This window comes from Dendropsophus ebraccatus, chromosome 4 (assembly GCF_027789765.1).
Source record: "Dendropsophus ebraccatus isolate aDenEbr1 chromosome 4, aDenEbr1.pat, whole genome shotgun sequence".
In the NCBI taxonomy this organism is placed as follows: domain Eukaryota; kingdom Metazoa; phylum Chordata; class Amphibia; order Anura; family Hylidae; genus Dendropsophus; species Dendropsophus ebraccatus.
Genome location: NC_091457.1, coordinates 92647675 through 92661477, shown reverse-complemented (window position 1 = coordinate 92661477; position 13803 = coordinate 92647675). Strand labels below are relative to the sequence as shown.

General features: G+C 43.3%; 1 protein-coding gene across 1 annotated transcript in view; it reads left to right on the top strand.

The window, feature by feature from the left end:
- Positions 1–6541, top strand: part of LOC138789300 (ankyrin and armadillo repeat-containing protein-like) — a 38772-nt gene extending 32231 nt beyond the window's left edge. The window contains exons 4-8 of the mRNA XM_069967905.1: positions 1260–1416; positions 2564–2711; positions 5768–5887; positions 6330–6400; positions 6486–6541. Coding sequence (XP_069824006.1) covers positions 1260–1416; positions 2564–2711; positions 5768–5887; positions 6330–6400; positions 6486–6532 — 543 coding nt within the window. The 3' untranslated portion in view covers positions 6533–6541. The remainder of the gene's footprint in view (positions 1–1259; positions 1417–2563; positions 2712–5767; positions 5888–6329; positions 6401–6485) is intronic.
- The last annotated feature ends 7262 nt before the right edge of the window (positions 6542–13803 follow it).

Below are 13803 nucleotides of genomic sequence, written 5' to 3'. Positions count from 1 at the left end.
GATTCCTAATTTTCATTTTTACTATATGGGACACTTGGGGATTAGCTACTATATGGGCACTATTGGAATGGATGCCTAATATGTGGGGCAATTTTGGGGGGATTGGCTAATATACTGGTTGGGGTTTAATCATGTCATAGCAATTTATCATGTCATGTCATTTATGACCGCGCCATTTGCGCTTCAATAATTATCAGGGTTGGCCCGCGACTTTGTCCAATTTTTAAATTTTGGCCAACTGTGTATTTGAGTTTGACACCCCTGGCTAGGAAGATAAGGCTTCTAGAAAGTAAAATAACCTTTTGCATAAAGTCCTGCAAATGGGTCCTGGCCTAACGCCATGGCCTGGGAGAATCTCTGCAGCAGGAACTCTGTATATACTTTTTCTCCAACCTCCAAACTAAACAAACCAAACTTCTTCTTTCTTTTACATCTCCAGTGAGATCTTGGATTGGGGGAAATGCACCTTGTGACAGGATCTGAAGCCTCTGATAAGCTGGGTGTAAGGAGTGGGTGTTGCGTGAGGTACCCCTGACAGGGATTGGATCTCAGATACGTAGCTTAGAATGAGACCTTGTGATAGGCCAAAACACATAATTAGTTCAAAAAAGTTATCCCATACATTACTTTTCCCCCAGCTGTAACTTCGTAGGCTGCATTTACACATTCATACATTTTGTGGACCAACGGACGGTAAATGTAGGTCTGCCAAATCTACAAACGTGTAAATGCAGCCTAAGGCTGGGTTCACACTACATATATTTCAGTCAGTATTGTGGTCCTCATATTGCAACCAAAACCAGGAGTGGATTGAAAACACAGAAAGGCTCTGTTCACACAATGTTGAAATTGAGTGGATGGCCGTAATTTAATGGCAAATATTTGCTGTTATTTTAAAACAACGGCTGTTATATTGAAATAATTGCAGTTATTTACTGTTATATGGCGGCCATCCACTCAATTTCACCATTGTGTGGACAGATCCTTTCTGTGTTTTTAATCCACTCCTGGTTTTGGTTGCAATATGAGGACCACAATACTGATTGAAATATACGTAGTGTGAACCCAGCCTGTCTAGAAAACATGGATACAGCAGTAGGTCATAGGCTGGATCCATGTTTTCCAAGACTTCCTAAGACTGCATCCAGCTTTCTGTCCTCATTGCCCTATGAAAAAAGGATCCTATTCTTGAATGTTCGATTAACTATTATATTGAATTATTATCATTTGTGTAACTATGAATAGTGTTTCTCTTGCAGCTGGTGGTGTTGGCACACAGCATTTCTGATAAGGATCCATCCTATTCCTGTGCTGTTGGTATACAGACACTGGTTGAGTTACTGGAGACTACACATTCCTATGATACCCTGGCACTGGTAGCAGACTGTGTAGCCAGGTTATCACATACTCGGGCAGGTAACATATGTAACCAGGTTTCAGTAATGTACTGCTTGCAGTATCTGTATGCACATATTTGTCTCACAATTATCAGGTACAGGTGAAAACATGTCGGCATGCAGTGACCAATGGCTGCAGGATGTTGGTGCAACATCAGAAAAATTGTGCAGGCATTGGTCACTTTTTGACAATATCAAATATATTTTGGTTTTGGCATTTTTTTTTTTACATGGGAAAAGGGAGAGTGATTTGTACTTTAATTAGGGGAGGGACTTTTTTCACTTTTGAAAGTCTCCCTAGGGGACATTTTATATGTAATGATCTCATTCCTTATACTGATAAGCTCCTGAGCCGGCTTGATATGCAACAACCGCTAAGCCACCATAAAAAGGAACATCAGTGATAAACAAATTGGTAATATTGGCACATCTGGCACTAGCGCACTCTGGCATGTAATATTACATTTACTTTAAAAGTTGCGGCTTCATGCAGAGATACAGTGGAGGTAGAGAACCTTTAGAAGCCTAAGGGCCCTATTACACGAAGCGATAATCTGCCGAATCTGGCCAATTCAGAGAATTATCTCTCTGTGTAATAAAGCCAGACACATCGTCTGATCGTGTCTTTTGGTCCTGCCTAAAAATCATCTGCCACCGGGTGGGCATCGCTAACAGCAATGTGTGGCCGAAGGATGATGACTGTGTGAAGAAAAAAAAACTTTATACATACCTGTCCACGCTCTCCAGTGTTCTTCTCACTTCTGCAAACTCACTGCCATTGCAGCTGAAGCTTCTACACTGGTCTTTGAAGTGACAGGCCGCTAAGCCAATCACTGGCTGCAGCGCTGTCCCATGTTGGCCAGAGATTGGCTGAGCGGCTTGTCACTTAACAGACCAGCTCTGAAGTTCCAGCAGCGGCTGCAGGGAGCAGGCACAAGCATGAAGAACACTGAGGGGTGTGAAGAGATAATGTATATAGTTTATTATTTACTATATACAGCAAGGATTGCATGGACATCGCTAAATATATATATATATATATATATATATATATATATATATATATATACAGCCCTTGCTGCACAATTATCAAGCCATGTAATAGGCTCAGTAAACGAGCGCCAATCTAGCAGTGTCCTGACCTCCTTGTTATATTTTGCTCATAGGACTTTCTGCAGCTTTGGTCTCCACTGATATAGTAAATTTGTTGTGTCCACTACTGACCAGCCCATCAAAGCAAGTGAAAGGTTCAGCCTCCATTGCTTTGTCGTACTTGAGCTTCAACCCCCTGGCTGAGAGGCAGCTATTACAGAGGTGATGTATGCATGTATGATGTGCGTTGAACGAATTCTACAGGCTTTAGAGTTATATCTCCCAGCACTCCCTGCAGGTTAAGTGCTTGCTTTGTATCTATATAAAGATGTATCTATATATATTTATGTATCTATACAACGAGACGGCCGTCATGCCTGATATGTTCCCGAGGCCTTAAAGTGTAACCACTATACCAGGCACAGTACAGAAATCTGATGCAGGAGTAACAAACTGTTCCACTGTCCTGGGGATGCCCAGCTAATCGGTTAGGAGTACCCATCAAAATGCTTGCTGACTATTTCAAATAATAACTGGCAAAATAATCAGTACATCTTTAGAGTACAGGCTGCAACTCCAGATCAGTAAAAGATAAGTAAAGTGATACACCATGACTCTGCCAGCAGAATAGGGACTCCAGCTCTGGAGACTAGTGAGAGCAGTAAAAGGTAAATGGTTCCACCAGCAAAATAGAGAGTGACATGAATTTACAAACTGACTCCACTTTGTGCAAAGATTGTGTTATATAAATTGTATACAAAGACTAGCATAGACATAGTAAATAAAGATTGTATACTATAATTAGTATTTAATTACCAACATATACACTCACCAGCCACTTTATTAGGTACACCATGCTAGTAACGGGTTGGACCCCCTTTTGCCTTCAGAACTGCCTCAATTCTTCATGGCATAGATTCAACAAGGTGCTGGAAGCATTCCTCAGAGATTTTGGTCCATATTGACATGATGGCATCACACAGTTGCCGCAGATTTGTCGGCTGCACATCCATGATGCGAATCTCCCATTCCACCACATCCCAAAGATGCTCTATTGGATTGAGATCTGGTGACTGTGGAGGCCATTTGAGTACAGTGAACTCATTGTCATGTTCAAGAAACCAGTCTGAGATGATTCTAGCTTTATGACATGGCGCATTATCCTGCTGAAAGTAGCCATCAGATGTTGGGTACATTGTGGTCATAAAGGGATGGACATGGTCAGCAACAATACTCAGGTAGGCTGTGGCGTTGCAACAATGCTCAATTGGTACCAAGGGGCCCAAAGAGTGCCAAGAAAATATTCCCCACACCATGACACCACCACCACCAGCCTGAACCGTTGATACAAGGCAGGATGGATCCATGCTTTCATGTTGTTGACGCCAAATTCTGACCCTACCATCCGAATGTCGCAGCAGAAATCGAGACTCATCAGACCAGGCAACGTTTTTCCAATCTTCTACTGTCCAATTTCGATGAGCTTGTGCAAATTGTAGCCTCAGTTTCCTGTTCTTAGCTGAAAGGAGTGGCATCCGGTGTGGTCTTCTGCTGCTGTAGCCCATCTGCCTCAAAGTTGGATGTACTGTGCGTTCAGAGATGCTCTTCTGCCTACCTTGGTTGTAACGGTTGGCGATTTGAGTCACTGTTGCCTTTCTATCAGCTCGAACCAGTCTGCCCATTCTCCTCTGACCTCTGGCATCAACAAGGCATTTCCGCCCACAGAACTGCCGCTCACTGGATGTTTTTTCTTTTTCGGACCATTCTCTGTAAACCCTAGAGATGGTTGTGCGTGAAAATCCCAGTAGATCAGCAGTTTCTGAAATACTCAGACCAGCCCTTCTGGCACCAACAACCATGCCACGTTCAAAGGCACTCAAATCACCTTTCTTCCCCATACTGATGCTCGGTTTGAACTGCAGGAGATTGTCTTGACCATGTCTACATGCTTAAATGCACTGAGTTGCCGCCATGTGATTGGCTGATTAGAAATTAAGTGGTAACGTGCAGTTGGACAGGTGTACCTAATAAAGTGGCCGGTGAGTGTAAGTCAGATCTAACCAACATATAAAACCAATTCAACCTGAGCAGTTCTACAATTAAAGGGGTTATCCAGTGTTAGAAAAACATGGCCACTTTCTCCCAGAGACAGCACCACTCTTGTCTTAGGTGTGGTTTGCAATCACTTCAATGGAATTGAGTTGCAAAACCCTACCCAGACTGGAGACAAGAGTGGTCCTGTCTCAGGAAAAAAAAGTGGCCATGTTTTTCTAATACTGAACAACCCCTTTAATGTGTCCAAACACATTGTATGAATATTGGCCAAACCAGCTGATTTTAGCAAGATCGGCCAACAATCTTATAGCTATGCAGTTGTCACATTTAACCCCTAGAAGTAGATTTGAGATGATGGTCAGATCAGGCAAGTGGGATTTCAACATGCGTAATCTATAGTTAACTATCCTATGGTTCTTATAAGATACTTACATATGTATTACAGCCACTTTCTTAAGGAATTTTCTAGTTTGGACATTCTCTTTCTATTGAGAGATCACATTTAGAGACGAGCGAACCTCGAGCATGCTTGAGTCCATCCGAACCCGAACTTTCGGCATTTGATTAGCGGTGGCTGCTGAAGTTGGATAAAGCCCTAAGGCTATGTGGAAAACATGGATATAGTCAATGGCTGTATCCATGTTTTCCAGACAACCTTAGAGCTTTATCCAAGTTCAGCAGCCATCGCTAATCAAATGCCGAACGATAGGGTTCGGATGGACTCAAACCCAAACCCATCACTCATCTCTAGTCACATTACATCCAGCAGGAAGAAATCTCAGTCTTTCCTTTCAGTTTCCTCTTGTTTTTGAATCCACTTTTGGCTTTGTTTTAGGATTTATGTTCCCTTAAAGGAACTGTGTTATCAGAAAATGACCCATTGTTTGCATTAATTTTGCAAATTTTTGCAGTTTCATGTAAACTTCATGTTGTGTAGATTTTTATTTTTTTTTAACAGCCACCTTTTGCCTCTTCCTACACAATGGCCTCTGCACAGATCACAATGCATGCCTAGAAAACTCTCCCATATACACAAGTCCCCTTCTGTCTGTTGTTTCCCATGTACATGAGGCTGCTGTAAAGAAAAATAAACATTTTAGAATCTGGTTTCAATTGGTGAGAAAATAAAATCTAAGCTTTGCCTGCTGTCACCTTCATACATGTGTATATATAAATAAGTCTTAATACATCTATTACTGATTGTTCTGTGGCTTTGGTACCAGGTGCAGAAGAGACCCAGAGATCATGAAGGTTTTAATTTACTACAACAAAAAGAGGAGATGGTCGGAGAGTTTCCTGGAGAGATGGAGACACATCAGAGAGCTGACGCTACCCCCAATCCGGTACATGATAATAATATTAATTTTATCCCTATAATGAGGCTGGGTGCACAGGTGCAATAAAGCCAAGGCTAGAGCAATTAGGAAGGCTCCATTCAAGGAAATCTATTTCTAGGGAATATTATATATCCAAACTGTGTTATATTTTATGGGAACTACTGTAATTGCCACATTTTATGTAAGGACAAGAGAGCTTGCATTGTATGAGCCATTTTTCCAGATTTACACTATATAAATCACAGCAGCCCAGTGGAGGGGCACGGTGACAAACCCCAGGCTATCTTTTCCCAGTGAAGCTGAGTGATAACCAGTGTGGCAGGTGCTACAGTCTCCACAGAGGATGTGGATCCTGCTTTCCCAGACTCCGGAATGGGCAGATATTCCTGTCTCTTTTTTTCTCTGTGTAAGTGGCTGGTTGTGATAGAAGTATTGTCATGTGTCTTAGGAGCACTGCAGTATTTGTGACATCCTCTGGGAGGCAGACAAGAGGCAGAGGAAATATCCCGAACTCTGCAGGTAATATGACTACATATGCTAAAATATTAGGTCTACATTGTGAGTGATATATTTCACAGTAATTGCTTATTCCTCTTCTCTTCAGGGAATCAGAATGTGGAATCAGAATGTGGAAGTATTACAAACAAATAACTATAAAGTGTCTATGTGAGACAATTAATAAATACTAGATTCATCTTTGAATACGTTTGAATGCTGTGATTTCCTGTATATTGACATGAGGCACCTTTACCACTGAGCACCAGGACCCTTTTAAGGAGGGAAGATTTATATAACAAAAAATCTAAGCACATTCACTTCAGGTTTATTCAAGTTGAGAAGATTTAGGTGGGACAGCACACATTACAATATCTCTTGGTACAATGTGTATACACGCACTGCAAAGTATCAACTCTTGCCTCTTGTATGCTGTGTGTACTGTAATTCTCAGTATCTCTTCCTATTCCTATTCCTATTCCTATTATGTAAAGACACTGCATAGTACCAGTCTTTGCTCCAGTTAGGCTAGGTTCACATTGCGTTTTCAGCATCTGTTTCACATTGCGTGTGCATCAGTTTTTGATCCGTTTTTCCATTGACTTCCATTATAAAAAAAACGGATCAAAACGGATGCATGAAAGAAGTAACATGCTGTCACCTCCCCCCTCCAGCACTGGTGCTGATATCCCGCAGTTCCAGTCGCCTGGTCCCGGAAACTTCTAGGTCTGAGTGGGCGCCAGGGACATAGCACATTAGGCCCGATCAGCCAGTCAGCAGCTTCCCCTTTCCAGCACTCTGCCAAGCACTTCCAGCCCGGAGTTCACCCTTAACTATTTAAATGACAGTAGCAATTAGACAGTAGTGTCACAAATCGTTTGTAGTATAGTAGTCGAATTGCCTGTCTGCAATAAGATCACAGAGAGATGAGCTGTTGTTACATATCAGTCTTCTGAAGGCTTATAAAGTCTGCCACAGACAGGTTGTACCAGCACAGAACAGATAAATCCATCCAAAACCTTGAAACAGCAATGCATTGAATTGAATTAAATAAGCAATTAAATGATTGTTTTTAATACCTTCCTAGACCTAACCCAAAAAACAAATTCAAGACCAGCATGTGAGATTCTATCCCCCCCCCCCCATGTTCTGCAGAAAACATTCTTCTCACCATCAAAGAGTTAGGGTATGTGCACACTGAGTAATTTTGACGGAAACTCCAATGCGGAATTTTCAGCTCGACCCAACTCCCGCACTGCGGCGGGTGCGTGTGTCTCCGCCTGTGTCATAGACTCCATTCTATGCACGGGCGGATTCCGCTCTCCATCCAAAGAATAAACTTGATCATTCTTTGGAGGGATAAAAAAATCCACCCGTGCGTACAATGGAGTCTATGACACAGGCGGAGACACGCGCGCCCGCCTCAGTCTGCGAGTGGGCGCAAACTGAGAATTCCACAACAAAGTTTCCGTCAAAATTACTCAGTGTGCAAATACCCTTACAAAGAAAGGTAACAGCTATATGTAGCTGTTCTAGTTCTAGCAACTCTACTATTCCCCTCAAGTTCACTGTTTCCTATGGTTTATGAGGCTGCAGTAAAGTATATCTCTAAGTACTGTTAAGAAAGGCTTTGATAAATTTTCATGAAAATTTTAAAAATCGATGCAAAATTTTGAAGTCCTCTAACATCCTAAAAAGTAAAAGGAAGTTCACCAAATTACGTCACCATAAAGTAGACATGTTGTAGAGGTTGCAGTAATAATACGTTTATGTAGCCTGACTATATCAACCAAAGTATACCACAAACATAAAGAGGAATATGTCACGAAAAAACAATCTCAGAATAACTCGATAGGTAAAAGCATCGCAGAGTTATAACTACATAAAGAGAGATAGATCAGATTTGAAAAATAGGCCCTGAGCATTAAGGCCAAAACATGCTGCAGAGGAAAGGGGTTAAAAAACTTTCCAAAAGGTCTGCTTTAGTAATAACTAGAAAATGTACCCGGCGCTGCCCGGGTATAAAGTGTCTGTGTGTTAATTAGATTTGTTCTAAGGTGCCCAGGAGGCCAAGCTAAAGGTATTGTTTCATCTGAGTTAATCAGTGGAATTAGTGTATATCTGTAGTGCATAGTTGGAGGGGTTCTGTATACCCACAATGTATAGTTTTTAGGGGTCTCGCATATCTGTAGTGCATAGTTGGGGGGGCTGTATACCTATAGTGTATAGTTGAGGGAGGTCCTGTATACCTGCAGTGTACAGTTGGTGAAGGTCCTGTATACCTGTACTGTATAGTTCGGGGGTCCTGTATACCTGTAGTATATAGTTGGTGCTGTATACCTGTAATGTATAGTTGGTGGAGGTCCTGTATACCTGTAGTGTAGAGTTTGGGGTCCTATATACCTGTAGTATATAGCTGGTGGAGTTCCTGTATACCTGTAGTATATTTGGGGTCCTGTATACTTGTAGTATAGAGTTGGTGAAGGTGCTGTATACCTGTATTATAGAGTTGGTGTAGGTCCTGTATACCTGTAGTGTATGGTTTTGAGGTCCTGTATACCTGTAGTGTATAATTTGGGGTCCTATATACCTGTAGTATATAGTTGGTGGAGTTCCTGTATACCTGTAGTGTATAGTTTTGGGGTCCTGAATACCTGTAGTGTATAGTTTGCGGTCCTGTATACCTGTAGTATATAGTTGGTGGAGGTCCTGTATACCTGAAGTATATAGTTGGTGGAGGTCCTGTATACCTGTAGTATATAGTTTTGGGGTCCTGTATACCTGTAGTGTAAAGTTTGGGGTCCTGTATACCTGTAGTATATAGTTTTGTGGAGGTCCCGTGCACTTGTAGTGTATAGTTTTGGGGTCCTGTATGCCTGTAGTGTCCTGTATACCTGCAGGGTTGTATTTACCCGTATGGCAGTGTTATTCAGTCACAGTGTGTCGGTATTGGTCATGTCTGGTATGGGGGTGTTATCCAGTCACAGTATGGCGGTATTGGTCAGGTCTGGTGTGGCGGTGTTATCCAGTCACGGTATGGTGGTATTGGTCAGGTCTGGTATAGCGGTGTTAACCAGTCACAGTATGGCAGTATTGGTCAGGTCTGATATGATGGTGTTATCCAGTCACAGTATGGTGGTATTGGTCAGGACTGGTGTGGCGGTGTTACCCAGTCACAGTTTGCCGGTATTGGTCAGGTCTGGTATGACAGTGTTATCCAGCACAGTATGGCGGTATTGGTCAGGTCTGGTATGGCAGTGTTATCCAGTCACAGTATGGCGGTATTGGTCAGGTCTGGTATGACAGTGTTATCCAGCACAGTATAGCGGTATTGGTCAGGTCTGGTATGGGGGTGTTATCCAGTCACAGTATGGCGGTATTGGTCAGGTCTGGTGTGGCGGTGTTATCCAGTCACGGTATGGTGGTATTGGTCAGGTCTGGTATAGCGGTGTTATCCAGTCACAGTATGGCAGTATTGGTCAGGTCTGATATGATGGTGTTATCCAGTCACAGTATGGTGGTATTGGTCAGGACTGGTGTGGCGGTGTTACCCAGTCACAGTTTGCCGGTATTGGTCAGGTCTGGTATGACAGTGTTATCCAGCACAGTATGGCAGTATTGGTCAGGTCTGATATGATGGTGTTATCCAGTCACAGTATGGTGGTATTGGTCAGGACTGGTGTGGCGGTGTTACCCAGTCACAGTTTGCCGGTATTGGTCAGGTCTGGTATGACAGTGTTATCCAGCACAGTATGGCGGTATTGGTCAGGTCTGGTATGGCAGTGTTATCCAGTCACAGTATGGCGGTATTGGTCAGGTCTGGTATGACAGTGTTATCCAGCACAGTATAGCGGTATTGGTCAGGTCTGGTATGGGGGTGTTATCCAGTCACAGTATGGCGGTATTGGTCAGGTCTGGTGTGGCGGTGTTATCCAGTCACGGTATGGTGGTATTGGTCAGGTCTGGTATAGCGGTGTTATCCAGTCACAGTATGGCAGTATTGGTCAGGTCTGATATGATGGTGTTATCCAGTCACAGTATGGTGGTATTGGTCAGGACTGGTGTGGCGGTGTTACCCAGTCACAGTTTGCCGGTATTGGTCAGGTCTGGTATGACAGTGTTATCCAGCACAGTATGGCGGTATTGGTCAGGTCTGGTATGGCAGTGTTATCCAGTCACAGTATGGCGGTATTGGTCAGGTCTGGTATGACAGTGTTATCCAGCACAGTATAGCGGTATTGGTCAGGTCTGGTGTGGCGGTGTTATCCATTCACAGTATGGCGGTATTGGTCAGGTCTTATATGACAGTTTTATCCAGTCACAGTATGGCGGTATTGGTCAGGTCTGGTATGACAGTGTTATCCAGTCACAGTATGGTGGTATTGGTCAGGTCTGGTGTGGCAGTGTTATCCAGTCACAGTATGGCGGTATTGTTCAGGTCTGGTATGGCAGTGTTATCCAGTCACAGTATGTTGGTATCAGGTCTGGTATAGCAGCGTTATCCAGTCACAGTGTGGCAGTATTGGTCAGGTCTGGTGTGGCAGTGTTATCCAGTCGCAGTATGGCGGTATTGGTCAGGTCTGGTATGGCAGTGTTATCCAGTCACAGTATGGCGGTATTGGTCAGGTCTGGTATGACAGTGTTATCCAGCACAGTATAGCGGTATTGGTCAGGTCTGGTGTGGCGGTGTTATCCATTCACAGTATGGCGGTATTGGTCAGGTCTTATATGACAGTGTTATCCAGTCACAGTATGGCGGTATTGGTCAGGTCTGGTATGACAGTGTTATCCAGTCACAGTATGGTGGTATTGGTCAGGTCTGGTGTGGCAGTGTTATCCAGTCACAGTATGGCGGTATTGTTCAGGTCTGGTATGGCAGTGTTATCCAGTCACAGTATGTTGGTATCAGGTCTGGTATAGCAGCGTTATCCAGTCACAGTGTGGCAGTATTGGTCAGGTCTGGTGTGGCAGTGTTATCCAGTCGCAGTATGGCGGTATTGGTCAGGTCTGGTATGGAGGTGTTATCCAGTCACAGTATGGGGGTATTGGTCAGGTCTGGTGTGACAGTGTTATCCAGTCACAGTTTGGTGGTATTGGTCAGGTCTGGTGTGGCAGTGTTACCCAGTCACAGTTTGGTATACCTGTTGTGCCCTGTATATACATGTACTGTATGGATGGAGTAGGGGGTCCTGTATATACATGTACTGTATAGATGGAGTAGGGGGCCCTGTATATACATGTACTGTATGGATGGAGTAGGGGGTCCTGTATATACATGTACTGTATAGATGGAGTAGGGGGTCCTGTATACATGTACTGTATGGATGGAGTAGGGGGTCCTGTATATATGTACTATATAGATGGAGTAGGGGGTCTACCAGTTATATCTGTGGATGTTGTGAGGCAGCTTCCCTAGCAACCATTGCTCCCTGTGAAAATGAAAGCAGTAATCCTATTGGTTGCTAAGGCTCCAACTGCCGTGTCTACTGCAGCTAATTATATCACCTGTGTTTGCAGTGAGGAGATTTTCCCATTCATCTCTATGGGGCGCCTCTCTTTCCCCTCCCCCTCCCCTCCTGTACATCTGGCGGGGACGGGACCTTCGCAATAACCTTCCCGGGCACCCAATGTATCTGTGTGCCAAATTTGGGGTCAAACGGTTCAGGCGTTTGGAAGTCTATAGAGGACAGACAGACAGACAGGACAGACAGACAAACAGACTTTGATTTTTATGATATAGATTAACTCAATAACTTTTACGACTATGCTGCCATCTGGTGACCGAACTAAACAGCAACACATAAAAAGCATTGAAGCGCATATTTACTGATGTTATAATTATCATATGTGAATGGGTTAAATACAGTCCATTAACCCTTAGGGGACATAGCCAGTTTTGGTGTTTATGACACGGCCAAATTTTTCAGATATGACATGTGTCACTTTATGCATTAATAACTGTGGAATGCCTTTTCCGATCCTTCAAGATTGTTTTTTCGTGACATATTCTACTAAGTGGTAAATTTGGGTCGATACCTTTGTTTGGGTCGATTTGTTTGTGAAAAACTTCAAAATGTTGTGAAAAATTTAAAAATAATGGGGGCACACAACAGGGCTCAGAAGAGAAGAAGCACCTTTTGGCTTTTGGAGAATGGATTTAGTCAGAATGAATGTAGGAGACCATGTTGCATTAATAAGGCCCCCCCCCTAGTGCTGAGACAGTGGAAAGCCCCCACAAGTTACCCCATTTTGAAAACTACACCCCTTAAGGAACGTAACAATGGGTACAGTTGGCATTTTGACCACACAGGTTTTTCACAGTTTTTGCAAACGTGGGCTGTAAACATTAAAAATCTAATTTTTCACACTTACACGTTGTTGAATCCTCACATTTTCCAAATTTCAAAACACTTGCAGGAGAAAAAGCCCCCCAATATTAGTAAAAATACCCCATTTGTGAACGTAAAGTATTGCGTGGGCGCACAACAGGGCTCAGAAGAGAAGGAGCACCTCTGTGTGTGTGCACTCCTGCTATAGCAGTAAATGCACAGACGTTTACTGACATTTACTAACAGACGCTGACACTTACTAACGGACACTGACACAAACGGAGGCTGACTGACACTAACAGACGCTGACTGATGCTTACTAACCGACACTGACACTTACTAACGGACACTGACTCATGCTTACTAATGGACACTGACACTTACTAACGGATGCTGACTGACAAGAACAGACACTGATGCTTACAATCGGGCACTGACTGGCGCTTACTATCGGACGCTGACACTTACTAACGGACGCTAACTGACACTAACAGACACTGTCTAACGCTTACTAACGGACACTGGCACTTACTAACGGACACTGACTGACGCTTACTAATGGACACTGACACTTACTAACGGACGATGACTAACACAGACGCTGACTGACACTAATGGACATTGACGCTTACTAATGGATGCTGAAGCTTACTAACTGGCACTGACTGACGCTTACTAACGGACACTGGCGCTTATGGACTCTTATGGACGCTTACTTATGGACACTGACTGGCGCTTACTAAAGGGTGCTGATGCTTACTAACGGACGCTGACTGGCGCTTACTAACGGACACTGATGCTTACTAATGGAAGCCAACGGGGGGGAGATGTCCTGGTGCGGAAAGTAACCTCCTGCCAGGACATACTATAACTGCCTGGTGCAGCTAAGGGTTAAGCAATATACACTATACAGAATAATAACATTGGGGGATGGAGTTTATAGAAGGTTTATGCCAGCATTTTAGCATCAAAATATCTTTTTTTATTAATTTTAAGCCAATATTTTTATGATGCCCTCACCAATTTATTTAAATGCATGGAGCTAAGCATGAAGTGATGTGGCCTCCACACCTGACAGATTTACTAGGGCTGTGTTCA